Source organism: Oncorhynchus keta, chromosome 4 (assembly GCF_023373465.1).
Source record: "Oncorhynchus keta strain PuntledgeMale-10-30-2019 chromosome 4, Oket_V2, whole genome shotgun sequence".
NCBI lineage: Eukaryota > Metazoa > Chordata > Actinopteri > Salmoniformes > Salmonidae > Oncorhynchus > Oncorhynchus keta.
This window is the reverse complement of record NC_068424.1, coordinates 15,862,178-15,889,447: the sequence shown is the minus strand read 5'-3', so window position 1 is coordinate 15,889,447 and position 27,270 is coordinate 15,862,178. Positions and strand designations below refer to the sequence as shown.

General features: G+C 46.4%; 1 protein-coding gene and 2 long non-coding RNA genes across 17 annotated transcripts in view; 1 reads left to right on the top strand and 2 right to left on the bottom strand.

Moving 5' to 3' along the window:
- Positions 1–27,270, bottom strand: part of LOC118373794 (bromodomain-containing protein 4-like) — a 34,300-nt gene that overhangs the window by 4,085 nt on the left and 2,945 nt on the right. Inside the window, exons 4-10 of one of the 2 annotated variants that reach the window (XM_052501560.1) lie at positions 14,900–15,110; positions 13,622–14,789; positions 11,080–11,245; positions 10,794–10,953; positions 10,597–10,708; positions 3,766–3,886; positions 3,385–3,601 (exon numbers count right to left, since the gene is read on the bottom strand). In XM_052501560.1, the coding sequence (XP_052357520.1) occupies positions 3,385–3,601; positions 3,766–3,886; positions 10,597–10,708; positions 10,794–10,953; positions 11,080–11,245; positions 13,622–14,789; positions 14,900–15,110 (2,155 nt within the window). Of the gene's footprint in view, positions 1–3,384; positions 3,602–3,765; positions 3,887–10,596; positions 10,709–10,793; positions 10,954–11,079; positions 11,334–13,621; positions 14,790–14,899; positions 15,111–27,270 lie in introns of both variants that reach the window. The other variant, XM_052501559.1, reaches the window with a different exon arrangement.
- On the bottom strand, positions 908–3,324 carry LOC127918285 (uncharacterized). 3 transcript variants are annotated; one of them, XR_008099676.1, is made up of 3 exons: positions 3,274–3,324; positions 1,862–1,926; positions 908–1,578 (listed from the first exon to the last, which is right to left on the bottom strand). It is a non-coding gene; the product is annotated as an uncharacterized LOC127918285 (long non-coding RNA). The 3 variants fall into 3 exon arrangements; XR_008099680.1 differs by lacking the exon at positions 3,274–3,324 and adding an exon at positions 3,163–3,213; XR_008099672.1 differs by lacking the exon at positions 3,274–3,324 and adding an exon at positions 3,006–3,056.
- On the top strand, positions 16,113–27,258 carry LOC127918253 (uncharacterized). 12 transcript variants are annotated; one of them, XR_008099635.1, is made up of 9 exons: positions 16,113–16,266; positions 16,422–16,693; positions 17,525–17,634; positions 19,189–19,354; positions 20,260–20,587; positions 20,970–21,025; positions 21,136–21,189; positions 21,568–21,679; positions 22,449–22,892. It is a non-coding gene; the product is annotated as an uncharacterized LOC127918253 (long non-coding RNA). The 12 variants fall into 12 exon arrangements; XR_008099655.1 differs by lacking the exon at positions 20,970–21,025 and having other exon boundaries at positions 20,426–20,587; positions 21,026–21,189; XR_008099648.1 differs by lacking the exons at positions 19,189–19,354; positions 20,970–21,025 and having other exon boundaries at positions 20,370–20,587; positions 21,026–21,189.

Here is a 27,270-nt window from a genome sequence, read left to right as displayed (position 1 = left end):
CTGGCAGTATGTGTTACCTGGCAGTGTGTGTGTTACCTGGCAGTGTGTGTGTGTTACCTGGCAGTGTGTGTGTGTGTGTGTGTTCGTGTGTGTGTGTGTTACCTGGCAGTGTGTGTATGTGTTACCTGGCAGTGTGTGTGTGTTACCTGGCAGTGTATGTGTTACCTGGCAGTGTGTGTGTGTGTGTGTGTGTGTTGTGGGGTGTGTGTGTGTGTGTGTGTGTGTGTGTGTGTGTGTTACGTGGCAGTGTGTGTGTGTATTACCTGGCAGTGTGTGTGTGTGTGTTACCTGGCAGTGTATGTGTTACCTGGCAGTGTGTGTGTTACCTGGCAGTGTGTGTGTGTGTTACCTGGCAGTGTATGTGTTGCCTGGCAGTGTGTGTGTGTGTTACCTGGCAGTGTGTTTGTGTGTTACCTGGCAGTGTATGTGTTACCTGGCAGTGTGTGTGTTACCTGGCAGTGTGTGTATGTGTTACCTGGCAGTGTGTGTGTGTTACCTGGCAGTGTGTGTGTGTTACCTGGCAGTGTGTGTGTGTGTTACCTGGCAGTGTGTGTGTGTGTGTTACCTGGCAGTGTGTTTATGTGTTACCTGGCAGTGTGTGTATGTGTTACCTAGCAGTGTGTGTGTTACCTTGCAGTGTGTATGTGTTACCTAGCAGTGTGTGTGTGTGTGTTACCTGGCAGTGTGTGTGTGTGTGTGTGTGTGTGTGTTATGTGGCAGTGTGTGTTTGTATGTGTTACCTGGCGGTGTGTGTGTATGTGTTACCTAGCAGTGTGTGTATGTGTTACCTAGCAGTGTGTATGTGTTACCTGGCAGTGTGTGTATGTGTTATGTGGCAGTGTATGTGTTGCCTGGCAGTGTGTGTGTGTGTTACCTGGCAGTGTGTGTTACCTGGCAGTGTGTGAGTGTGTGTTACCTGGCAGTGTGTGTGTGTGTGTTATGTGGCAGTGTGTGTTTGTATGTGTTACCTGGCGGTGTGTGTGTATGTGTTACCTAGCAGTGTGTGTATGTGTTACCTAGCAGTGTGTATGTGTTACCTGGCAGTGTGTGTATGTGTTATGTGGCAGTGTATGTGTTGCCTGGCAGTGTGTGTGTGTTACCTGGCAGTGTGTGTTACCTGGCAGTGTGTGTATGTGTTACCTGGCAGTATGTGTTACCTGGCAGTGTGTGTGTTACCTGGCAGTGTGTGTGTGTTACCTGGCAGTGTGTGTGTGTGTGTGTGTGTGTTACCTGGCAGTGTGTTTATGTGTTACCTGGCAGTGTGTGTATGTGTTACCTAGCAGTGTGTGTGTTACCTTGCAGTGTGTATGTGTTACCTAGCAGTGTGTGTGTGTGTTACCTGGCAGTGTGTGTGTGTGTGTGTTATGTGGCAGTGTGTGTTTGTGTTACCTAGCAGTGTGTATGTGTTACCTGGCAGTGTGTGTATGTGTTATGTGGCAGTGTATGTGTTGCCTGGCAGTGTGTGTGTGTGTTACCTGGCAGTGTGTGTGTGTGTTACCTGGCAGTGTGTGTATGTGTTACCTGGCAGTATGTGTTACCTGGCAGTGTGTGTGTTACCTGGCAGTGTGTGTGTGTTACCTGGCAGTGTGTGTGTGTGTGTGTTCGTGTGTGTGTGTGTTACCTGGCAGTGTGTGTATGTGTTACCTGGCAGTGTGTGTGTGTTACCTGGCAGTGTATGTGTTACCTGGCAGTGTGTGTGTGTGTGTGTGTGTGTGTGTGTGTGTGTGTGTGTGTGTGTGTGTGTGTGTGTGTGTGTGTGTGTGTGTGTGTGTTACGTGGCAGTGTGTGTGTGTATTACCTGGCAGTGTGTGTGTGTGTGTTACCTGGCAGTGTATGTGTTACCTGGCAGTGTGTGTGTTACCTGGCAGTGTGTGTGTGTATTACCTGGCAGTGTATGTGTTGCCTGGCAGTGTGTGTGTGTGTTACCTGGCAGTGTGTTTGTGTGTTACCTGGCAGTGTATGTGTTACCTGGCAGTGTGTGTGTTACCTGGCAGTGTGTGTATGTGTTACCTGGCAGTGTGTGTGTGTTAGCTGGCAGTGTGTGTGTGTTACCTGGCAGTGTGTGTGTGTGTTACTTGGCAGTGTGTGTGTGTGTGTTACCTGGCAGTGTGTTTATGTGTTACCTGGCAGTGTGTGTATGTGTTACCTAGCAGTGTGTGTGTTACCTTGCAGTGTGTATGTGTTACCTAGCAGTGTGTGAGTGTGTGTTACCTGGCAGTGTGTGTGTGTGTGTGTGTGTGTGTTATGTGGCAGTGTGTGTTTGTATGTGTTACCTGGCGGTGTGTGTGTATGTGTTACCTAGCAGTGTGTGTATGTGTTACCTAGCAGTGTGTATGTGTTACCTGGCAGTGTGTGTATGTGTTATGTGGCAGTGTATGTGTTGCCTGGCAGTGTGTGTGTGTGTTACCTGGCAGTGTGTGTTACCTGGCAGTGTGTGTATGTGTTACCTGGCAGTATGTGTTACCTGGCAGTGTCTGTGTTACCTGGCAGTGTGTGTGTGTTACCTGGCAGTGTGTGTGTGTGTGTGTGTGTGTGTGTGTGTGTGTGTGTGTGTGTTACCTGGCAGTGTGTGTATGTGTTACCTGGCAGTGTGTGTGTGTGTGTTACCTGGCAGTGTGTGTGTATGTGTTACCTGGCAGTGTGTGTGTTACCTGGCAGTGTGTGTGTGTGTTACCTGGCAGTGTGTGTGTGTGTTACCTGGCAGTGTATGTGTTACCTGGCAGTGTGTGTGTTACCTGGCAGTGTGTGTGTTACCTGGCAGTGTGTGTGTATGTGTTACCTGGCAGTGTGTGTGTGTGTGTGTGTTACCTGGCAGTGTGTGTGTATGTGTTACCTGGCAGTGTGTGTGTTACCTGGCAGTGTGTGTGTGTGTGTTACCTGGCAGTGTGTGTGTATGTGTTACCTGGCAGTGTGTGTGTTACCTGGCAGTGTGTGTGTGTGTTACCTGGCAGTGTGTGTGTGTGTTACCTGGCAGTGTATGTGTTACCTGGCAGTGTGTGTGTTACCTGGCAGTGTGTGTGTTACCTGGCAGTGTATGTGTTACCTGGCAGTGTGTGTGTGTGTTACCTGGCAGTGTGTGTGTGTGTGTGTGTGTGTGTTACCTGGCAGTGTGTGTGTGTGTTACCTGGCAGTGTATGTGTTACCTGGCAGTGTGTGTGTTACCTGGCAGTGTGTGTGTTACCTGGCAGTGTATGTGTTACCTGGCAGTGTGTGTGTGTGTTACCTGGCAGTGTGTGTGTGTGTGTGTTACCTGGCAGTGTGTGTGTGTGTTACCTGGCAGTGTGTGTGTTACCTGGCAGTGTATGTGTTACCTGGCAGTGTGTGTGTGTGTTACCTGGCAGTGTGTGTGTGTGTGTGTTACCTGGCAGTGTGTGTGTGTGTTACCTGGCAGTGTGTGTATAAAGTCCCAGACTTGCTCGACGCTCCACTGTGCAGGTAGGGAGTCACTAGAGGTCACAGTGGAGTTACCAGGGGTCATCGCTGGCTCTGAGGCCCTCCTCGCCCTCCGTGCCACTCGGCGCTCCAGCCTGGCTGCCGTGGGAACAGCATGCCCCTCCTCCTCTTCGTTGTCACGGCGATGGGCGCTCCATATTTCACGGGGCTAAAATAGATGATGTTACAGGAGACGGAACATGTAGGAACAGCTGGGCTTCAACTATAAAGGCTTCTATATGCCTGTAACATGTTATAAGGCATTAAACCTGCAGGATATACCATAAAGTGTATCTCTGTGGAGTGACCTATTTGTTCAAAGTTGTAACTGACCAGTCGCAGTAAGAGAGGCTTCCCAGGCACAGACTCCACCTTGTTCATCTCAGAGCGTCGCCCCTCTGGCTGGCTGCCAGCACTCAGGGCACGCAGACGCTTGGACAGCCCTACATTATACCTGGAGGGAGAGAGAGGGAGAAAGAGGATGATGATGTGTCCTTTCTCTGAGCTCTCTGGGGTTGAGATTTCCTCCCATGTGACGTCCTGTCTGACCACAGCCTGTGTGAGGGTGTTTATGTGTTTCTGTGTGTTTATGAATGTCTGTGCAGTACAACTGTAGTAAATATGTGGCGAAACAACTTCACATACAACTTGCTGTCTAGACCAGGGGTTCCCAAACCTTTTTGGGCCGTGACCCCAAAAATGTGTGACCCCACCATGTAAAAATATGTATGTAATCAACGGCTTAACTTTTTTAATTGGGGCTATGACAGGCTATTACAAATCAGTCTGACAGTACTTTTGAAAGTATTTCAATCTGAAGGATGTATTGTGGTTTGAAGTGAAATCAGAATCAGAAAGGTATTGAGAAGTTCAGAAGATCATCAGGCAATAATTTGATGTGAACCTCTGTGTAGAAAAGAACATGATCATTGATGATGTTCTCCCCCCGGTCTGATGCAGTGCCTGGTGTTGTCCATTCTGTTCTAATGAGTCCTGTGTGGCTTGTGGTCATTGTAGAAGGACACAGACATACGTGTTCCTGAGAGTCTTGTCTTCCAGTGTTTGGGTCATGTTGCAGTTTAAACAGTGTTGGGGTCATGTTGTAGTTTAAACAGTGTTGGGGACATGTTGTAGTTTAAACAGTGTTGGGGTCATGTTGTAGTTTAAACAGTGTTGGGGTCATAATATGTTGTAGTTTAAACAGTGTTGGGGTCATAATATGTTGTAGTTTAAACAGTGTTGGGGTCATGTTGCAGTTTAAACAGTGTTGGGGTCATAATATGTTGTAGTTTAAACAGTGTTGGGGTCATAATATGTTGTAGTTTAAAAAGTGTTGGGGTCATGTTGCAGTTTAAACAGTGTTGGGGTCATAATATGTTGTAGTTTAAACAGTGTTGGGGTCATGTTGTAGTTTAAACAGTGTTGTGGTCATAATATGTTGTAGTTTAAACAGTATTGGGGTCATGTTGTAGTTTAAACAGTGTTGGGGTCATGTTGTAGTTTAAACAGTGTTGGGGTCATAATATGTTGTAGTTTAAACAGTGTTGGGGTCATGTTGCAGTTTAAACAGTGTTGGGGACATGTTGTAGTTTAAACAGTGTTGGGGTCATGTTGTAGTTTAAACAGTGTTGGGGTCATGTTGCAGTTTAAACAGTGTTGTGGTCATAATATGTTGTAGTTTAAACAGTGTTGGGGTCATAATATGTTGTAGTTTAAACAGTGTTGGGGTCATGTTGCAGTTTAAACAGTGTTGGGGACATGTTGTAGTTTAAACAGTGTTGGGGACATGTTGTAGTTTAAACAGTGTTGGGGTCATGTTGTAGTTTAAACAGTGTTGGGGTCATAATATGTTGTAGTTTAAACAGTGTTGGGGTCATAATATGTTGTAGTTTAAACAGTGTTGGGGTCATGTTGCAGTTTAAACAGTGTTGGGGACATGTTGTAGTTTAAACAGTGTTGGGGTCATGTTGTAGTTTAAACAGTGTTGGGGTCATGTTGTAGTTTAAACAGTGTTGGGGACATGTTGTAGTTTAAACAGTGTTGGGGTCATGTTGTAGTTTAAACAGTGTTGGGGACATGTTGTAGTTTAAACAGTGTTGGGGTCATAATATGTTGTAGTTTAAACAGTGTTGGGGTCATGTTGTAGTTTAAACAGTGTTGGGGTCATGTTGCAGTTTAAACAGTGTTGGGGACATGTTGTAGTTTAAACAGTGTTGGGGACATGTTGTAGTTTAAACAGTGTTGGGGTCATGTTGTAGTTTAAACAGTGTTGGGGTCATAATATGTTGTAGTTTAAACAGTGTTGGGGTCATAATATGTTGTAGTTTAAACAGTGTTGGGGTCATGTTGTAGTTTAAACAGTGTTGTGGTCATAATATGTTGTAGTTTAAACAGTATTGGGGTCATGTTGTAGTTTAAACAGTGTTGGGGTCATGTTGTAGTTTAAACAGTGTTGGGGTCATAATATGTTGTAGTTTAAACAGTGTTGGGGTCATGTTGCAGTTTAAACAGTGTTGGGGACATGTTGTAGTTTAAACAGTGTTGGGGACATGTTGTAGTTTAAACAGTGTTGGGGTCATGTTGTAGTTTAAACAGTGTTGGGGTCATGTTGCAGTTTAAACAGTGTTGGGGTCATAATATGTTGTAGTTTAAACAGTGTTGGGGTCATGTTGCAGTTTAAACAGTGTTGTGGTCATAATATGTTGTAGTTTAAACAGTGTTGGGGTCATAATATGTTGTAGTTTAAACAGTGTTGGGGTCATGTTGCAGTTTAAACAGTGTTGGGGACATGTTGTAGTTTAAACAGTGTTGGGGACATGTTGTAGTTTAAACAGTGTTGGGGTCATGTTGTAGTTTAAACAGTGTTGGGGTCATAATATGTTGTAGTTTAAACAGTGTTGGGGTCATAATATGTTGTAGTTTAAACAGTGTTGGGGTCATGTTGCAGTTTAAACAGTCTTGGGGACATGTTGTAGTTTAAACAGTGTTGGGGACATGTTGTAGTTTAAACAGTGTTGGGGTCATGTTGTAGTTTAAACAGTGTTGGGGTCATGTTGTAGTTTAAACAGTGTTGGGGACATGTTGTAGTTTAAACAGTGTTGGGGTCATGTTGTAGTTTAAACAGTGTTGGGGTCATAATATGTTGTAGTTTAAACAGTGTTGGGGTCATGTTGTAGTTTAAACAGTGTTGGGGTCATGTTGCAGTTTAAACAGTGTTGGGGACATGTTGTAGTTTAAACAGTGTTGGGGACATGTTGTAGTTTAAACAGTGTTGGGGTCATGTTGTAGTTTAAACAGTGTTGGGGTCATAATATGTTGTAGTTTAAACAGTGTTGGGGTCATAATATGTTGTAGTTTAAACAGTGTTGGGGTCATGTTGCAGTTTAAACAGTGTTGGGGACATGTTGTAGTTTAAACAGTGTTGGGGTCATGTTGTAGTTTAAACAGTGTTGGGGTCATGTTGTAGTTTAAACAGTGTTGGGGTCATGTTGTAGTTTAAACAGTGTTGGGGTCATAATATGTTGTAGTTTAAACAGTGTTGGGGTCATGTTGTAGTTTAAACAGTGTTGGGGGCATGTTGTAGTTTAAACAGTGTTGGGGTCATAATATGTTGTAGTTTAAACAGTGTTGGGGTCATGTTGTAGTTTAAACAGTGTTGGGGTCATGTTGTAGTTTAAACAGTGTTGGGGACATGTTGTAGTTTAAACAGTGTTGGGGTCATAATATGTTGTAGTTTAAACAGTGTTGGGGTCATGTTGTAGTTTAAACAGTGTTGGGGTCATAATATGTTGTAGTTTAAACAGTGTTGGGGTCATAATATGTTGTAGTTTAAACAGTGTTGGGGTCATGTTGTAGTTTAAACAGTGTTGGGGTCATGTTGTAGTTTAAACAGTGTTGGGGTCATGTTGTAGTTTAAACAGTGTTGGGGTCATAATATGTTGTAGTTTAAAGAGTGTTGGGGTCATGTTGTAGTTTAAACAGTGTTGGGGTCATAATATGTTGTAGTTTAAACAGTGTTGGGGTCATAATATGTTGTAGTTTCAACAGTGTTGGGGTCATGTTGTAGTTTAAACAGTGTTGGGGTCATGTTGTAGTTTAAACAGTGTTGGGGTCATGTTGTAGTTTAAACAGTGTTGGGGTCATAATATGTTGTAGTTTAAACAGTGTTGGGGTCATGTTGTAGTTTAAACAGTGTTGGGGACATGTTGTAGTTTAAACAGTGTTGGGGACATGTTGTAGTTTAAACAGTGTTGGGGTCATGTTGTAGTTTAAACAGTGTTGGGGACATGTTGTAGTTTAAACAGTGTTGGGGTCATAATATGTTGTAGTTTAAACAGTGTTGGGGTCATGTTGTAGTTTAAACAGTATTGGGGTCATGTTGTAGTTTAAACAGTGTTGGGGACATGTTGTAGTTTAAACAGTGTTGGGGTCATGTTGTAGTTTAAACAGTGTTGGGGTCATAATATGTTGTAGTTTAAACAGTGTTGGGGTCATAATATGTTGTAGTTTAAACAGTGTTGGGGTCATGTTGCAGTTTAAACAGTGTTGGGGACATGTTGTAGTTTAAACAGTGTTGGGGACATGTTGTAGTTTAAACAGTGTTGGGGTCATGTTGTAGTTTAAACAGTGTTGGGGTCATGTTGTAGTTTAAACAGTGTTGGGGACATGTTGTAGTTTAAACAGTGTTGGGGTCATAATATGTTGTAGTTTAAACAGTGTTGGGGTCATGTTGTAGTTTAAACAGTGTTGGGGGCATGTTGTAGTTTAAACAGTGTTGGGGTCATAATATGTTGTAGTTTAAACAGTGTTGGGGTCATGTTGTAGTTTAAACAGTGTTGGGGTCATAACATGTTGTAGTTTAAACAGTGTTGGGGTCATGTTGTAGTTTAAACAGTGTTGGGGGCATGTTGTAGTTTAAACAGTGTTGGGGTCATAATATGTTGTAGTTTAAACAGTGTTGGGGTCATGTTGTAGTTTAAACAGTGTTGGGGTCATGTTGTAGTTTAAACAGTGTTGGGGACATGTTGTAGTTTAAACAGTGTTGGGGTCATAATATGTTGTAGTTTAAACAGTGTTGGGGTCATGTTGTAGTTTAAACAGTGTTGGGGTCATAATATGTTGTAGTTTAAACAGTGTTGGGTGTCATAATATGTTGTAGTTTAAACAGTGTTGGGGTCATGTTGTAGTTTAAACAGTGTTGGGGTCATGTTGTAGTTTAAACAGTGTTGGGGTCATGTTGTAGTTTAAACAGTGTTGGGGTCATAATATGTTGTAGTTTAAACAGTGTTGGGGTCATAATATGTTGTAGTTTAAACAGTGTTGGGGTCATGTTGTAGTTTAAACAGTGTTGGGGTCATGTTGTAGTTTAAACAGTGTTGGGGTCATGTTGTAGTTTAAACAGTGTTGGGGTCATGTTGTAGTTTAAACAGTGTTGGGGACATGTTGTAGTTTAAACAGTGTTGGGGTCATGTTGTAGTTTAAACAGTGTTGGGGTCATGTTGTAGTTTAAACAGTGTTGGGGTCATGTTGTCGTTTAAACAGTGTTGGGGTCATGTTGTAGTTTAAACAGTGTTGGGGACATGTTGTAGTTTAAACAGTGTTGGGGTCATGTTGTAGTTTAAACAGTGTTGGGGTCATGTTGTAGTTTAAACAGTGTTGGGGTCATAATATGTTGTAGTTTAAACAGTGTTGGGGTCATGTTGTAGTTTAAACAGTATTGGGGTCATGTTGTAGTTTAAACAGTGTTGGGGACATGTTGTAGTTTAAACAGTGTTGGGGTCATGTTGTAGTTTAAACAGTGTTGGGGTCATAATATGTTGTAGTTTAAACAGTGTTGGGGTCATGTTGTAGTTTAAACAGTGTTGGGGTCATGTTGTAGTTTAAACAGTGTTGGGGTCATGTTGTAGTTTAAACAGTGTCGGGGTCATGTTGTAGTTTAAACAGTGTTGGGGTCATGTTGTAGTTTAAACAGTGTTGGGGTCATGTTGTAGTTTAAACAGTGTCGGGGTCATGTTGTAGTTTAAACAGTGTTGGGGACATGTTGTAGTTTAAACAGTGTTGGGGTCATAATATGTTGTAGTTTAAACAGTGTTGGGGTCATGTTGTAGTTTAAACAGTGTTGGGGTCATGTTGTAGTTTAAACAGTGTTGGGGTCATGTTGTAGTTTAAACAGTGTTGGGGTCATGTTGTAGTTTAAACAGTGTTGGGGTCATGTTGTAGTTTAAACAGTGTTGGGGTCATGTTGTAGTTTAAACAGTGTTGGGGTCATGTTGTAGTTTAAACAGTGTTGGGGTCATGTTGTAGTTTAAACAGTGTTGGGGTCATGTTGTAGTTTAAACAGTGTTGGGGTCATGTTGTAGTTTAAACAGTGTTGGGGTCATGTTGTAGTTTAAACAGTGTTGGGGTCATGTTGTAGTTTAAACAGTGTTGGGGTCATGTTGTAGTTTAAACAGTGTTGGGGTCATGTTGTCGTTTAAACAGTGTTGGGGTCATGTTGTAGTTTAAACAGTGTTGGGGTCATGTTGTAGTTTAAACAGTGTTGGGGTCATGTTGTAGTTTAAACAGTGTTGGGGACATGTTGTAGTTTAAACAGTGTTGGGGTCATGTTGTAGTTTAAACAGTGTTGGGGTCATGTTGTAGTTTAAACAGTGTTGGGGTCATGTTGTAGTTTAAACAGTGTTGGGGTCATGTTGTAGTTTAAACAGTGTTGGGGACATGTTGTAGTTTAAACAGTGTTGGGGTCATGTTGTAGTTTAAACAGTGTTGGGGTCATGTTGTAGTTTAAACAGTGTTGGGGTCAAGTTGTAGTTTAAACAGTGTTGGGGTCATAATATGTTGTAGTTTAAACCGTTCAAAAGATACAGTCACATTTGTATGAATGGAAACAGAAATCGCTCTGTTTATTGCAACTGTATCTAGTGGCTACCGGAGGTTACTGACGTTACCCCAGTTTTATTTAAACCTATTTTCAAATCAGGCAAACCCATATTTGTATTTGTATTTATTATGGATCCCGATTAGCTCCTACCAAGGCAGCAGCTACTCCTCCTGGGTGTGTATAGTTTGGTCGCCACCCCTAGTTTGAGAAACGCTGGTCTAGACCAAGAGAATAACTATTCTGTCACTGTCTTGTTACTGTGTTCAGCCAATGGTAGTGCGGCTTACCTGCGGGCACAGGAAGTGGAGCAGTATCGCTTGGAGCGATGGAAGGAGTGGGCGTGGCCTCTCTTCCCACAAGACTCGCAATGTAACACTCCCCTATGTCTCTCTCTGGGACCTAGTGTGGTTTGGATTCAGAGAGATAATTGAATTGAATATTGAATTGAATATTGATTCAGAACCAGGAGATTAAGGTGGTTTACCTGTGAGCGGGTCACTTGTAGCCACACGCTCTTGTTCTGATTCGCTGGAATGTTCCGGTGGCTCTGGTGTGTCTGTCAACGGTAATAACTCGGCCCCCTCTATGTTCCCATTCTGGGAGATAGCCTCCTGCCCTCCCAACAACAGAGACGAGCGGTTCACCTGCACAGGTACACACACGCGCGCATGCACACAAAGGTTATTCTGTATATACTGTTAATTTATCAGTTTGTGACACCAACTAGACACCAGCTATATCCCCTGTAGGAATTGTGTGTTTGTGTTTACCGGGAATGCCTGCAGCCCCTCCTGTATGATGAAGCCCTCCACCAGGTGAGTTAAGACACGCCTCCCGCCCTCTGGCCAGACCCTCTGTGACCAAGGCTTGCGCTCCAATAGGCTGAAGGTCTCAGGGCGGCTCTGTGATAGGCTGAGGCTCTCTGGGTGGGAAGGGCTAACAGGCAGGAGAGGAGGGGGGAGATCAGATGAAAGGGTGAGGAAGGGTGAGGCAGGGGGAGACTGAGAGGAAAGACTGGACAAGACTGGGGGGAGGAAAAAAGAAGAGGAAGACGGAGAGGAGAGGAGGAGCAGAACAGAGGAGGAAGACGGAGAGGAGAGGAGGAGCAGAACAGAGGAGGAAGGCGGGGTGGAGGGGGAGAGAGGAGGAGCAGGACAGAGGAGGAAGGCGGGGTGGAGGGGGAGAGAGGAGGAGCAGGACAGAGGAAGAAGACGGGGTGGAGGGGGAGAGAGGAGGAGCAGAACAGAGGAGGAAGACGGGGTGGAGGGGGAGAGAGGAGGAGCAGAACAGAGGAGGAAGACGGGAGGACGGGGGAGAGAGAGGAGGAGCAGAACAGAGGAGGAAGACGGGGAGGAGGGGAGAGAGGAGGAGCAGGACAGTGGAAGAAGACGGGTGGAGGGGGAGAGAGGAGGAGCAGGACAGAAAAGGAAGGCAGGGAGGAGGGGGAGAGAGGAGGAGCAGGACAGAGGAAGACAGGAGGGGGAGAGAGGAGGAGCAGGACAGAGGAAGACAGGGTGGAGGGGGGAGAGGAGGAGCAGGACAGAGGAAGAAGACAGGGTGGAGGGGGGAGAGAGGAGGAGCAGGACAGAAGAGGAAGACGGGTGGAGGGGGGAGAGAGGAGGAGCAGGACAGAAGAGGAAGACGGGGAGGAGGGGGGAGAGAGGAGGAGCAGAACAGAGGAAGTAGACGGGAGGACGGGGGAGAGAGGAGGAGCAGAACAGAGGAGGAATACGGGGTGGAGGGGAGAGAGGAGGAGCAGAACAGAGGAGGAAGACGGGAGGACGGGGAGAGAGAGGAGGAGCAGAACAGAGGAGGAAGACGGGAGGAGGGGGAGAGAGGAGGAGCAGGACAGTGGAAGAAGACGGGTGGAGGGGGAGAGAGGAGGAGCAGGACAGAAAAGGAAGACAGGGAGGAGGGGGGAGAGAGGAGGAGCAGGACAGAGGAAGACAGGGAGGAGGGGGAGAGAGGAGGAGCAGGACAGAGGAAGACAGGGTGGAGGGGGGAGAGAGGAGGAGCAGGACAGAGGAAGAAGACAGGGTGGAGGGGGGAGAGAGGAGGAGCAGGACAGAAGAGGAAGACGGGTGGAGGGGGAGAGAGGAGGAGCAGGACAGAAGAGGAAGACGGGGAGGAGGGGGAGAGAGGAGGAGCAGAACAGAGGAAGTAGACGGGAGGACGGGGGAGAGAGGAGGAGCAGAACAGAGGAGGAATACGGGAGGACGGGGGAGAGAGGAGGAGCAGAACAGAGGAGGAAGACGGGAGGAGGGGGAGAGAGGAGGAGCAGAACAGAGGAGAAAGACGGGAGGGGGGAGAGAGGAGGAGCAGAACAGAGGAGGAATACGGGAGGACGGGGGAGAGAGGAGGAGCAGAACAGAGGAGGAAGACGGGAGGAGGGGGGGAGAGAGGAGGAGCAGAACAGAGGAGAAAGACGGGAGGGGGGGAGAGAGGAGGAGCAGAACAGAGGAGGAATACGGGAGGACGGGGGAGAGAGGAGGAGCAGAACAGAGGAGGAAGACGGGAGGAGGGGGGGAAAGAGGAGGAGCAGAACAGAGGAGGAAGACGGGAGGACAGGGGAGAGAGAAGGAGCAGGACAGAGGAAGACAGGGAGGATGGGGGAGAGAGGAGGAGCAGGACAGAAGAGGAAGACAGGGAGGAGGGGGGAGAGAGGAGGAGCAGGACAGAAGAGGAAGACAGGGAGGAGGGGGAGAGAGGAGGAGCAGGACAGAGGAAGACAGGGAGGAGGGGGAGAGAGGAGGAGCAGGACAGAGGAAGACAGGGTGGAGGGGGGAGAGAGGAGGAGCAGGACAGAGGAAGACAGGGTGGAGGGGGGAGAGAGGAGGAGCAGGACAGAGGAAGAAGACAGGGTGGAGGGGGGAGAGAGGAGGAGCAGGACAGAGGAAGACAGGGTGGAGGGGGGAGAGAGGAGGAGCAGGACAGAGGAAGAAGACAGGGTGGAGGGGGGAGAGAGGAGGAGCAGGTGGGAGGAAGACAGGAGGAGGGGGGAGAGAGGAGGAGCAGGACAGAGGAAGAAGACAGGGTGGAGGGGGAGAGAGGAGGAGTAGGACAGGAGAGGAAGACGGGTGGAGGGGGGAGAGAGGAGGAGCAGGACAGAAGAGGAAGACGGGGAGGAGGGGGGGAGAGAGGAGGAGCAGGACAGAGGAGGAAGACGGGGTGGAGGGGGGAGAGAGGAGGAGCAGGACAGAAGAGGAAGACGGGGTGGAGGGGAGAAGGAGGGGGAGGAGTTCACAAAACAAGTTAGTTTAAAGTTGAATTAATAGGCCAAGGCTAAAGGTAATGGTGGAGAGACGCTGGTACCTGCCTGATTGGTTGTCAGACTGATTGAACATGTTCTCACAGAGGTCCTCTTGGTCCACATGGGGGAGGTCTGGGGATTGCTCTATGGGACGGTCTGATGGTCTTTGGATGTTTATGGGGGGTTCTGAGGGAGGGTTCTGAGTAGCCGGGTCTGGATTGAGCTGTGGGTCTATTGTAGTCCCCTCCTCTCCTTTCATTGCATCTTTCTGTCCCTGCTCCTGCTCCTCTACTTCCATCCTCTCTCTCTGCTTTTCCTCCTCTACTTCCATCCTCTCTCTCTGCTCCTCTCCCTCTATCTTCATCCTTTCCTGCCCCTCCTCTACTTCCATCCTCTCTCTCTGCTCCTCTCCCTCTATCTTCATCCTTTCCTGCCCCTCCTCTACTTCTGTCAGCTCTCTCAGTGTCTCAAATCCTTTAACTCTCTCCATCCATGTTTCCTCTCCTCCAGTCCCCTCTTTCTCCTGTCCTCCCACCCTCTCTCCTCTCTTATCCACATTCCCTTTCTCCTCTCCTGTCACCTGTCTGTCTCCTCCCACCCTCTCTCTATTCCTCTGCTCCTCTTCAATTCCCCCCATCATTTCTTCATCTAATCCCACCCTCTCTCTCTCCTCCCTTACCCCCTGTCTCCCCACTTCTCCTTTTGGATCAGTGTGTCTGGCCTGATAATGGAGGTAGGGTAGGGGTGTGTTGGCTTTGTGGATGGAGGAGGTGGGAGAGGGAGAGGCGTGTTCAGAAGTCCTCTGTGGTTGGGCATCGAGCTGAGGTGGTGGGGATTCAAGAACCAGGTGCTTTGATTGGATAGAAGTTGGGGTGTGTGTGTTGGCAGCAGGCTGTAGTTGGCTGCTGAGGCGGTGGGTGGAGCCAGCGGAGAGGGCAATGATTTGCAGCTGCCTTGATGCCGGCGGCAACCGATCAAAACAGGAAGTAGAACCCAGGGGACTAGAGCCTGAGCTGAGCTGTGATTGGCCTGGGGTGGTCTGTGTGGGTGGGGTTTGAGATGACAAACTGCTGGCTGGTCCAGTCCACTGTCTGCTGGGCAGGGCCTGTCTGGCAGCGGCAGCAGCGATTGGTTGCAGGGCCGGGCTGTGTCTCGGGGATGCCACCCTGTGGCCATTTGGAGAATGAAGTCTGGGTCTCAGAGGGACAGAACGCACAGAAGAGTAGAGAGCTGGAGAGAAGAGAAAAAAGAGAATGATTGAATGGTTTTAGTGGACATTCTATAAATCACATGTCATTCCTCCTGAACATTCTACTCATTATCACATGTTTATGACTCACTTGGAGGTGGGACTGAGAGGTGCCGGGTGGGTGTGGTCTGTCTGTCTGTTACCATGGCACTGGGCTGGGGGCGTGGCCGGAGAGGGGGGAAAAGGGGTGTACGGGGACGAGAGATAGGAGAGTGGGAGGAGGAAGAGGGAGGTTTGAGACGTAAAGAAGGGGGGATTGTAAGAGTTCCAGGAGCAGAGGGGTGCAGGGTTAGACTCTGGAGCTATGGGAGAGGGAGGGAGGGAGGGAGGGAGGGAGGGAGGGAGGGAGGGAGGAGGGAGAGAGAGAGAGAGAGAGAGAGAGAGAGAGAGAGAGAGAGAGAGAGAGAGAGAGAGGAGGGAGGGAGAGAGGGAGGGAGGGAGGGAGGGAGGGGAGGGAGGGAGGAGGGAGGGAGGGAGGGAGGGAGGGAGGGAGGAGGGAGGGAGGGAGGGAGGGAGGGAGGGAGGAAAATAAATAGGGAGGGAGAGAGTGGGGGTTGAGAGGGAGTTTAGTTAAACTTGTGAGACAATCACAATCTTCAGTGGTCTCTCATACTCCTAACACACACCTAACACACACATTCTGAACTGCTCACCTGAGCGGAGGCAGGGCAAGAGGAAGAGGAGGAAGAGGAAGGGACAGGCCGTACTGTAGAGGTGAAAATCAGCTAAGAATGAGAGAGCAAAATATACTAAGAGAGAGGGAGAGAGAGAGAAATAGAGAGAGAGAGAAGGGAGCAAGAGAGCGAGAGAGAGAAAGAGCGAGAGAGGGGGGGGCGTAATCTTGAACTGAGGAATCTTGAAAAAGGCCAGTCTGAGGGTTCAGCTTCAGGAGTTTGAAGTTGGTAGAAGTAGAGCTGACATGTGTTGGTGTGTGTGTTGTTACACACTATCAGTTGGTAGAAGTAGAGCTGACAGGTGTTGGTGTGTGTGTGTTGTTACACACTGTCAGTTGGTAGAAGTAGAGCTGACAGGTGTTGGTGTGTGTGTTGTTACACACTATCAGTTAGTAGAAGTAGAGCTGACAGGTGTTGGTGTGTGTGTTGTTACACACTATCAGTTGGTAGAAGTAGAGCTGACAGGTGTTGGTGTGTGTGTTGTTACACACTATCAGTTGGTAGAAGTAGAGCTGACAGGTGTTGGTGTGTGTGTGTTGTTACACACTGTCAGTTGGTAGAAGTAGAGCTGACAGGTGTTGGTGTGTGTGTTACACACTATCATTAGAAGTAGAGCTGACAGGTGTTGGTGTGTGTGTTGTTACACACTATCAGTTAGTAGAAGTAGAGCTGACAGGTGTTGGTGTGTGTGTTGTTACACACTATCAGTTGGTAGAAGTAGAGCTGACAGGTGTTGGTGTGTGTGTTGTTACACACTATCAGTTGGTAGAAGTAGAGTTGACAGGTGTTGGTGTGTGTGTTGTGTTGTTACACACTATCAGTTGGCAGAAGTAGAGCTGACAGGTGTTGGTGTGTGTGTTGTTACACACCATCAGTTGGTGTGACAGGTGTTGGTGTGTGTGTGTTGTTACACACCATCAGTTGAAGTAGAGCTGACAGGTGTTGGTGTGTGTGTTGTTACACACTATCAGTTGGTAGAAGTAGAGCTGACAGGTGTTGGTGTGTGTGTTGTTACACACTATCAGTTGGTAGAAGTAGAGCTGACAGGTGTTGGTGTGTGTGTTGTTACACACTATCAGTTGGTAGAAGTAGAGCTGACAGGTGTTGGTGTGTGTGTGTTGTTACACACTATCAGTTGGTAGAAGTAGAGCTGACAGGTGTTGGTGTGTGTGTTGTTACACACTATCAGTTGGTAGAAGTAGAGCTGACAGGTGTGGGTGTGTGTGTTGTTACACACTATCAGTTGGTAGAAGTAGAGCTGACAGGTGTTGGTGTGTGTGTTGTTACACACTATCAGTTAGTAGAAGTAGAGCTGACAGGTGTTGGTGTGTGTGTTGTTACACACCATCAGTTGGTAGAAGTAGAGCTGACAGGTGTTGGTGTGTGTGTTGTTACACACTATCAGTTGGTAGAAGTAGAGCTGACAGGTGTTGGTGTGTGTGTTACACACACCATCAGTTAGTAGAAGCAGAGCTGACAGGTGTTGGTGTGTGTTGTTACACACTATCAGTTAGTAGAAGTAGAGCTGACAGGTGTTGGTGTGTGTGTTGTTACACACTATCAGTTGGTAGAAGTAGAGCTGACAGGTGTTGGTGTGTGTGTGTTATTACACACCATCAGCTTGGTAGAAGTAGACACTGACAGGTGTTGGTGTGTGTGTTGTTACACACTATCAGTTAGTAGAAGTAGAGCTGACAGGTGTTGGTGTGTGTTGTGTTACACACTATCAGTTAGTAGAAGTAGAGCTGACAGGTGTTGGTGTGTGTGTGTTGTTACACACCATCAGTTGGTAGAAGTAGAGCTGACAGTTAGAGCTGACAGGACAGGTGTTGGTGTGTGTGTTGTTACACACCATCAGTTGGTAGAAGTAGAGCTGACAGGTGTTGGTGTGTGTGTTGTTACACACTATCAGTTGGTAGAAGTAGAGCTGACAGGTGTTGGTGTGTGTGTTGTTACACACTATCAGTTGGTAGAAGTAGAGCTGACAGGTGTTGGTGTGTGTGTTGTTACACACTATCAGTTAGTAGAAGTAGAGCTGACAGGTGTTGGTGTGTGTGTTGTTACACACTATCAGTTGGTAGAAGTAGAGCTGACAGGTGTTGGTGTGTGTGTGTTGTTACACACTATCAGTTAGTAGAAGTAGAGCTGACAGGTGTTGGTGTGTGTGTTGTTACACACTATCAGTTAGTAGAAGTAGAGCTGACAGGTGTTGGTGTGTGTGTTGTTACACACCATCAGTTAGTAGAAGCAGAGCTGACAGGTGTTGGTGTGTGTGTTGTTACACACTATCAGTTGGTAGAAGTAGAGCTGACAGGTGTTGGTGTGTGTGTTGTTACACACCATCAGTTGGTAGAAGCAGAGCTGACAGGTGTTGGTGTGTGTGTTGTTACACACCATCAGTTGGTAGAAGCAGAGCTGACAGGTGTTGGTGTGTGTTGTTACACACTATCAGTTGGGTAGAGTTGACAGGTGTTGGTGTGTGTGTGTTGTTACACACCATCAGTTGGTAGAAGTAGAGCTGACAGGTGTTGGTGTGTGTGTTGTTACACACCATCAGTTGGTAGAAGCAGAGCTGACAGGTGTTGGTGTGTGTGTTGTTACACACCATCAGCTGGTAGAAGTAGAGCTGACAGGTGTTGTGTGTGTGTTGTTACACACCATCAGGTAGAAGTAGAGCTGACAGGTGTTGGTGTGTGTGTTGTTACACACTATCAGTTGGTAGAAGTAGAGCTGACAGGTGTTGGTGTGTGTGTTGTTACACACCATCAGTTGGTAGAAGCAGAGCTGACAGGTGTTGGTGTGTGTGTTGTTACACACCATCAGTGGTAGAAGTAGAGCTGACAGGTGTTGGTGTGTTGTGTGTACACACCATCAGTTAGAAGTAGAGCTGACAGGTGTTGGTGTGTGTGTTGTTACACACCATCAGTTGGTAGAAGTAGAGCTGACAGGTGTGGTGGTGTGTGTGTTGTTACACACTATCAGTTGGTAGAAGTAGAGCTGACAGGTGTTGGTGTGTGTGTTGTTACACACTATCAGTTGGTAGAAGCAGAGCTGACAGGTGTTGGTGTGTGTGTTGTTACACACTATCAGTTAGTAGAAGTAGAGCTGACAGGTGTTGGTGTGTGTGTTGTTACACACTATCAGTTGGTAGAAGTAGAGCTGACAGGTGTTGGTGTGTGTGTTGTTACACACCATCAGTTGGTAGAAGTAGAGCTGACAGGTGTTGGTGTGTGTGTTGTTACACACTATCAGTTGGTAGAAGTAGAGCTGACAGGTGTTGGTGTGTGTGTGTTGTTACACACCATCAGTTGGTAGAAGTAGAGCTGACAGGTGTTGGTGTGTGTGTTGTCACACACTATCAGTTGGTAGAAGTAGAGCTGACAGGTGTTGGTGTGTGTGTTGTTACACTATCAGTTGGTAGAAGTAGAGCTGACAGGTGTTGGTGTGTGTGTTGTTACACACTATCAGTTGGTAGAAGTAGAGCTGACAGGTGTTGGTGTGTGTGTTGTTACACACTATCAGTTGGTAGAAGTAGAGCTGACAGGTGTTGGTGTGTGTGTTGTTACACACTATCAGTTGGTAGAAGTAGAGCTGACAGGTGTTGGTGTGTGTGTTGTTACACACTATCAGTTGGTAGAAGTAGAGCTGACAGGTGTTGGTGTGTGTGTTGTTACACACTATCAGTTAGTAGAAGTAGAGCTGACAGGTGTTGGTGTGTGTGTGTTGTTACACACTATCAGTTGGTAGAAGTAGAGCTGACAGGTGTTGGTGTGTGTGTTGTTACACACTATCAGTTAGTAGAAGTAGAGCTGACAGGTGTTGGTGTGTGTGTGTTGTTACACACTATCAGTTAGTAGAAGTAGAGCTGACAGGTGTTGGTGTGTGTGTTGTTACACACTATAGAGCTGACAGGTGTTGGTGTGTGTGTGTTGTTGTTACACACCATCAGTTGGTAGAAGTAGAGCTGACAGGTGTTGGTGTGTGTGTTGTTACACACTATCAGTTGGTAGAAGTAGAGCTGACAGGTGTTGGTGTGTGTGTTGTTACACACCATCAGTTGACAGAAGCAGAGTGACAGGTGTTGGTGTGTGTGTTGTTACACACCATCAGTTGGTAGAAGTAGAGCTGACAGGTGTTGTGTGTGTGTTGTTACACACCATCAGTTAGTAGAAGTAGAGCTGACAGGTGTTGGTGTGTGTGTTGTTACACACCATCAGTTAGTAGAAGTAGAGCTGACAGGTGTTGGGTGTGTGTGTTGTTACACACCATCAGTTGGTAGAAGTAGAGCTGACAGGTGTTGGTGTGTGTGTTGTTACACACCATCAGTTGGTAGAAGTAGAGCTGACAGGTGTGGTGTGTGTGTTGTTACACACCATCAGTTAGTAGAAGTAGAGCTGACAGGTGTTGGTGTGTGTGTTGTTACACACCATCAGTTGGTAGAAGCAGAGCTGACAGGTGTTGGTGTGTGTGTTGTTACACACTATCAGTAGTAGAAGTAGAGCTGACAGGTGTTGTGTGTGTGTTGTTACACACCATCAGTTAGTAGAAGTAGAGCTGACAGGTGTTGGTGTGTGTGTTGTTACACACCATCAGTTGGTAGAAGCAGAGCTGACAGGTGTTGGGTGTGTGTGTTGTTACACACCATCAGTTGGTAGAAGCAGAGCTGACAGGTGTGGTGTGTGTGTTGTTACACACCATCAGTTGGTAGAAGTAGAGCTGACAGGTGTTGGTGTGTGTGTTGTTACACACTATCAGTTAGTAGAAGTAGAGCTGACAGGTGTTGGTGTGTGTGTGTTGTTACACACTATCAGTTGGTAGAAGTAGAGCTGACAGGTGTTGGTGTGTGTGTTGTTACACACTATCAGTTAGTAGAAGTAGAGCTGACAGGTGTTGGTGTGTGTGTGTTGTTACACACTATCAGTTGGTAGAAGTAGAGCTGACAGGTGTTGGTGTGTGTGTTGTTACACACTATCAGTTAGTAGAAGTAGAGCTGACAGGTGTTGGTGTGTGTGTTGTTACACACTATCAGTTGGTAGAAGTAGAGCTGACAGGTGTTGGTGTGTGTGTTGTTACACACTATCAGTTGGTAGAAGTAGAGCTGACAGGTGTTGGTGTGTGTGTTGTTACACACTATCAGTTGCAGAGTAGAAGTAGAGCTGACAGGTGTTGGTGTGTGTGTTGTTACACACTATCAGTTAGTAGAAGTAGAGCTGACAGGTGTTGGTGTGTGTGTTGTTACACACCATCAGTTGGTAGAAGTAGAGCTGACAGGTGTTGGTGTGTGTGTTGTTACACACTATCAGTTGGTAGAAGTAGAGCTGACAGGTGTTGGTGTGTGTGTTGTTACACACTATCAGTTGGTAGAAGTAGAGCTGACAGGTGTTGGTGTGTGTGTTGTTACACACTATCAGTTGGTAGAAGTAGAGCTGACAGGTGTTGGTGTGTGTGTTGTTACACACTATCAGTTGGTAGAAGTAGAGCTGACAGGTGTTGGTGTGTGTGTGTTGTTACACACTATCAGTTAGTAGAAGTAGAGCTGACAGGTGTTGGTGTGTGTGTTGTTACACACTATCAGTTGGTAGAAGTAGAGCTGACAGGTGTTGGTGTGTGTGTGTTGTTACACACTATCAGTTGGTAGAAGTAGAGCTGACAGGTGTTGGTGTGTGTGTTGTTACACACTATCAGTTAGTAGAAGTAGAGCTGACAGGTGTTGGTGTGTGTGTTGTTACACACTATCAGTTGGTAGAAGTAGAGCTGACAGGTGTTGGTGTGTGTGTTGTTACACACTATCAGTTAGTAGAAGTAGAGCTGACAGGTGTTGGTGTGTGTGTTGTTACACACCATCAGTTAGTAGAAGCAGATCTGACAGGTGTTGGTGTGTGTGTTGTTACACACTATCAGTTGGTAGAAGTAGAGCTGACAGGTGTTGGTGTGTGTGTTGTTACACACTATCAGTTGGTAGAAGTAGAGCTGACAGGTGTTGGTGTGTGTGTTGTTACACACTATCAGTTGGTAGAAGTAGAGCTGACAGGTGTTGGTGTGTGTGTTGTTACACACTATCAGTTGGTAGAAGTAGAGCTGACAGGTGTTGGTGTGTGTGTGTTGTTACACACTATCAGTTAGTAGAAGTAGAGCTGACAGGTGTTGGTGTGTGTGTGTTGTTACACACTATCAGTTGGTAGAAGTAGAGCTGACAGGTGTTGGTGTGTGTGTTGTTACACACTATCAGTTGGTAGAAGTAGAGCTGACAGGTGTTGGTGTGTGTGTGTTGTTACACACTATCAGTTGGTAGAAGTAGAGCTGACAGGTGTTGGTGTGTGTGTTGTTACACACTATCAGTTAGTAGAAGTAGAGCTGACAGGTGTTGGTGTGTGTGTGTGTGTGTGTGTGTTGTTACACACTATCAGTTGGTAGAAGTAGAGCTGACAGGTGTTGGTGTGTGTGTTGTTACACACTATCAGTTAGTAGAAGTAGAGCTGACAGGTGTTGGTGTGTGTGTTGTTACACACTATCAGTTGGTAGAAGTAGAGCTGACAGGTGTGGGTGTGTGTGTTGTTACACACTATCAGTTGGTAGAAGTAGAGCTGACAGGTGTTGGTGTGTGTGTTGTTACACACTATCAGTTGGTAGAAGTAGAGCTGACAGGTGTTGGTGTGTGTGTTGTTACACATCAGTTGGTAGAAGTAGAGCTGACAGGTGTTGGTGTGTGTGTTGTTACACACTATCAGTTGGTAGAAGTAGAGCTGACAGGTGTTGGTGTGTGTGTTGTTACACACTATCAGTTGGTAGAAGTAGAGCTGACAGGTGTTGGTGTGTGTGTTGTTACACACTATCAGTTGGTAGAAGTAGAGCTGACAGGTGTTGGTGTGTGTGTTGTTACACACTATCAGTTGGTAGAAGTAGAGCTGACAGGTGTTGGTGTGTGTGTTGTTACACACTATCAGTTGGTAGAAGTAGAGCTGACAGGTGTTGGTGTGTGTGTTGTTACACACTATCAGTTAGTAGAAGTAGAGCTGACAGGTGTTGGTGTGTGTGTTGTTACACACTATCAGTTGGTAGAAGTAGAGCTGACAGGTGTTGGTGTGTGTGTTGTTACACACTATCAGTTGGTAGAAGTAGAGCTGACAGGTGTTGGTGTGTGTGTTGTTACACACTATCAGTTGGTAGAAGTAGAGCTGACAGGTGTTGGTGTGTGTGTTGTTACACACTATCAGTTGGTAGAAGTAGAGCTGACAGGTGTTGGTGTGTGTGTGTTGTTACACACTATCAGTTAGTAGAAGTAGAGCTGACAGGTGTTGGTGTGTGTGTTGTTACACACTATCAGTTGGTAGAAGTAGAGCTGACAGGTGTTGGTGTGTGTGTTGTTACACACCATCAGTTAGTAGAAGTAGAGCTGACAGGTGTTGGTGTGTGTGTTGTTACACACTATCAGTTGGTAGAAGTAGAGCTGACAGGTCAGTTAGTAGAAGTAGAGCTGTGTTGGTGTGTGTGTGTTGTTACACACCATCAGTTGGTAGAAGTAGAGCTGACAGGTGTTGGTGTGTGTGTTGTTACACACACTATCAGTTAGTAGAAGTAGAGCTGACAGGTGTTGGTGTGTGTGTTGTTACACACCATCAGTTGGTAGAAGTAGAGCTGACAGGTGTTGGTGTGTGTGTTGTTACACACCATCAGTTGGTAGAAGTAGAGCTGACAGGTCCAGTGTGTTGTACACACCATCAGTGGCAGAAGCAGAGCTGACAGGTGTTGGTGTGTGTGTTGTTACACACTATCAGTGGTAGAAGTAGAGTTGACAGGTGTTGGTGTGTGTGTTGTTACACACCATCAGTTAGTAGAAGTAGAGCTGACAGGTGTTGGTGTGTGTGTTGTTACACACCATCAGTTGGTAGAAGTAGAGCTGACAGGTGTTGGTGTGTGTGTTGTTACACACTATCAGTTGGTAGAAGTAGAGCTGACAGGTGTTGGTGTGTGTGTTGTTACACACTATCAGTTGGTAGAAGTAGAGCTGACAGGTGTTGGTGTGTGTGTTGTTACACACCATCAGTTGGTAGAAGTAGAGCTGACAGGTGTTGGTGTGTGTGTTGTTACACACTATCAGTTGGTAGAAGTAGAGCTGACAGGTGTTGGTGTGTGTGTTGTTACACACCATCAGTTGGTAGAAGTAGAGCTGACAGGTGTTGGTGTGTGTGTTGTTACACACCATCAGTTGGTAGAAGTAGAGCTGACAGGTGTTGGTGTGTGTGTTGTTACACACTATCAGTTGGTAGAAGTAGAGCTGACAGGTGTTGGTGTGTGTGTTGTTACACACCATCAGTTAGTAGAAGTAGAGCTGACAGGTGTTGGTGTGTGTGTTGTTACACACCATCAGTTGGTAGAAGTAGAGCTGACAGGTGTTGGTGTGTGTGTTGTTACACACTATCAGTTGGTAGAAGTAGAGCTGACAGGTGTTGGTGTGTGTGTTGTTACACACCATCAGTTGGTAGAAGTAGAGCTGACAGGTGTTGGTGTGTGTGTTGTTACACACTATCAGTTGGTAGAAGTAGAGCTGACAGGTGTTGGTGTGTGTGTTGTTACACACCATCAGTTGGTAGAAGTAGAGCTGACAGGTGTTGGTGTGTGTGTTGTTACACACCATCAGTTAGTAGAAGTAGACTGACAGGTGTTGGTGTGTGTGTTTACACACCATCAGTTGGTAGAAGTAGAGCTGACAGGTGTTGGTGTGTGTGTGTTTTCAGTTTAGAGACACTATCAGTTGGTAGAAGTAGAGCTGACAGGTGTTGGTGTGTGTGTTGTTACACACTATCAGTTGGTAGAAGTAGAGCTGACAGGTCAGTTGAGTGACAGGTGTGTGTGTGTGTTGTTACACACTATCAGTTAGTAGAAGTAGAGCTGACAGGTGTTGGTGTGTGTGTTGTTACACACCATCAGTTAGTAGAAGTAGAGCTGACAGGTGTTGGTGTGTGTGTTGTTACACACTATCAGTTGGTAGAAGTAGAGCTGACAGGTGTTGGTGTGTGTGTTGTTATCAGTTAGTAGAAGTAGATGACAGGTGTTGGTGTGTGTGTTGTTACACACCATCAGTTGGTAAGTAGAGCTGACAGGTGTTGGTGTGTGTTGTTACACACCATCAGTTGGTAGAAGTAGAGCTGACAGGTGTTGGTGTGTGTGTTGTTACACACTATCAGTTAGTAGAAGTAGAGCTGACAGGTGTTGGGTGTGTGTTGTTACACACTATCAGTTGGTAGAAGTAGAGCTGACAGGTGTTGGTGTGTGTGTTGTTACACACCATCAGTTGGTAGAAGTAGAGCTGACAGGTGTTGGTGTGTGTGTTGTTACACACCATCAGTTGGTAGAAGTAGAGCTGACAGGTGTTGGTGTGTGTGTTGTTACACACCATCAGTTGGTAGAAGTAGAGCTGACAGGTGTTGGTGTGTGTGTTGTTACACACCATCAGTTGGTAGAAGTAGAGCTGACAGGTGTTGGTGTGTGTGTTGTTACACACTATCAGTTGGTTGACAGGTGTTGGTGTGTGTGTTGTTACACACCATCAGTTAGTAGAAGTAGAGCTGACAGGTGTTGGTGTGTGTGTTGTTACACACCATCAGTTAGTAGAAGTAGAAGTAGAGCTGACAGGTGTTGGTGTGTGTGTTGTTACACACCATCAGTTGGTAGAAGTAGAGCTGACAGGTGTTGGTGTGTGTGTTGTTACACACCATCAGTTAGTAGAAGTAGAGCTGACAGGTGTTGTGTGTGTTGTTACACACTATCAGTTAGTAGAAGTAGAGCTGACAGGTGTTGGTGTGTGTGTTGTTACACACTATCAGTTAGTAGAACAGAGCTGACAGGTGTTGGTGTGTGTTGTCAGTAGTAGAAGCAGAGCTGGTGTGTGTGTGTTGTTACACACTATCAGTTGGTAGAAGTAGAGCTGACAGGTGTTGGTGTGTGTGTTGTTACACACATCAGTTAGTAGAAGCAGAGCTGACAGGTGTTGGTGTGTGTGTTGTTACACACCATCAGTTAGTAGAAGTAGAGCTGACAGGTGTTGGTGTGTGTGTTGTTACACACCATCAGTTGGTAGAAGTAGAGCTGACAGGTGTTGGTGTGTGTGTTGTTACACACTATCAGTTGGTAGAAGTAGAGCTGACAGGTGTTGGTGTGTGTGTTGTTACACACTATCAGTTAGTAGAAGTAGAGCTGACAGGTGTTGGTGTGTGTGTTGTTACACACCATCAGTTGGTAGAAGTAGAGCTGACAGGTGTTGGTGTGTGTGTTGTTACACACTATCAGTTGGTAGAAGTAGAGCTGACAGGTGTTGGTGTGTGTGTTGTTACACACCATCAGTTGGTAGAAGTAGAGCTGACAGGTGTTGGTGTGTGTGTTGTTACACACCATCAGTTGGTAGAAGTAGAGCTGACAGGTGTTGGTGTGTGTGTTGTTACACACCATCAGTTGGTAGAAGTAGAGCTGACAGGTGTTGGTGTGTGTGTTGTTACACACCATCAGTTGGTAGAAGTAGAGCTGACAGGTGTTGGTGTGTGTGTTGTTACACACTCATCAGTACACACCATCAGAAGTAGAGTTGACAGGTGTTGGTGTGTGTGTTGTTACACACTATCAGTTGGTAGAAGTAGAGCTGACAGGTGTTGGTGTGTGTGTTGTTACACACTATCAGTTGGTAGAAGTAGAGCTGACAGGTGTTGGTGTGTGTGTTGTTACACACCATCAGTTGGTAGAAGTAGAGCTGACAGGTGTTGGTGTGTGTGTTGTTACACACCATCAGTTGGTAGAAGTAGAGCTGACAGGTGTTGGTGTGTGTTGTTACACACCATCAGTTAGTAGAAGTAGAGCTGACAGGTGTTGGTGTGTGTGTTGTTACACACCATCAGGGGTAGAAGTAGAGCTGACAGGTGTTGGTGTGTGTGTTGTTACACACCATCAGTTGGTAGAAGTAGAGTTGACAGGTGTTGGTGTGTGTGTTGTTACACACCATCAGTTGGTAGAAGCAGAGCTGACAGGTGTTGGTGTGTGTGTTGTTACACACATCATCAGTTCAGCTGGTAGAAGCAGAGCTGACAGGTGTTGGTGTGTGTGTTGTTACACACATCAGTTAGTAGAAGTAGAGTTGACAGGTGTTGGTGTGTGTGTTGTTACACACCATCAGTTAGTAGAAGTAGAGCTGACAGGTGTTGGTGTGTGTGTTGTTACACACTATCAGTTGGTAGAAGTAGAGCTGACAGGTGTTGGTGTGTGTGTTGTTACACACCATCAGTTGGTAGAAGTAGAGCTGACAGGTGTTGGTGTGTGTGTTGTTACACACTATCAGTTGGTAGAAGTAGAGCTGACAGGTGTTGGTGTGTGTGTTGTTACACACCATCAGTTAGTAGAAGTAGAGCTGACAGGTGTTGGTGTGTGTGTTGTTACACACTATCAGTTAGTAGAAGTAGAGCTGACAGGTGTTGGTGTGTGTGTTGTTACACACCATCAGTTAGTAGAAGTAGAGCTGACAGGTGTTGGTGTGTGTGTTGTTACACACTATCAGTTAGTAGAAGTAGAGCTGACAGGTGTTGGTGTGTGTGTTGTTACACACTATCAGTTAGTAGAAGTAGAGCTGACAGGTGTTGGTGTGTGTGTTGTTACACACTATCAGTTGGTAGAAGTAGAGTTGACAGGTGTTGGTGTGTGTGTTGTTACACACTATCAGTTGGTAGAAGTAGAGCTGACAGGTGTTGGTGTGTGTATGTTGTTACACACTATCAGTTAGTAGAAGTAGAGCTGACAGGTGTTGGTG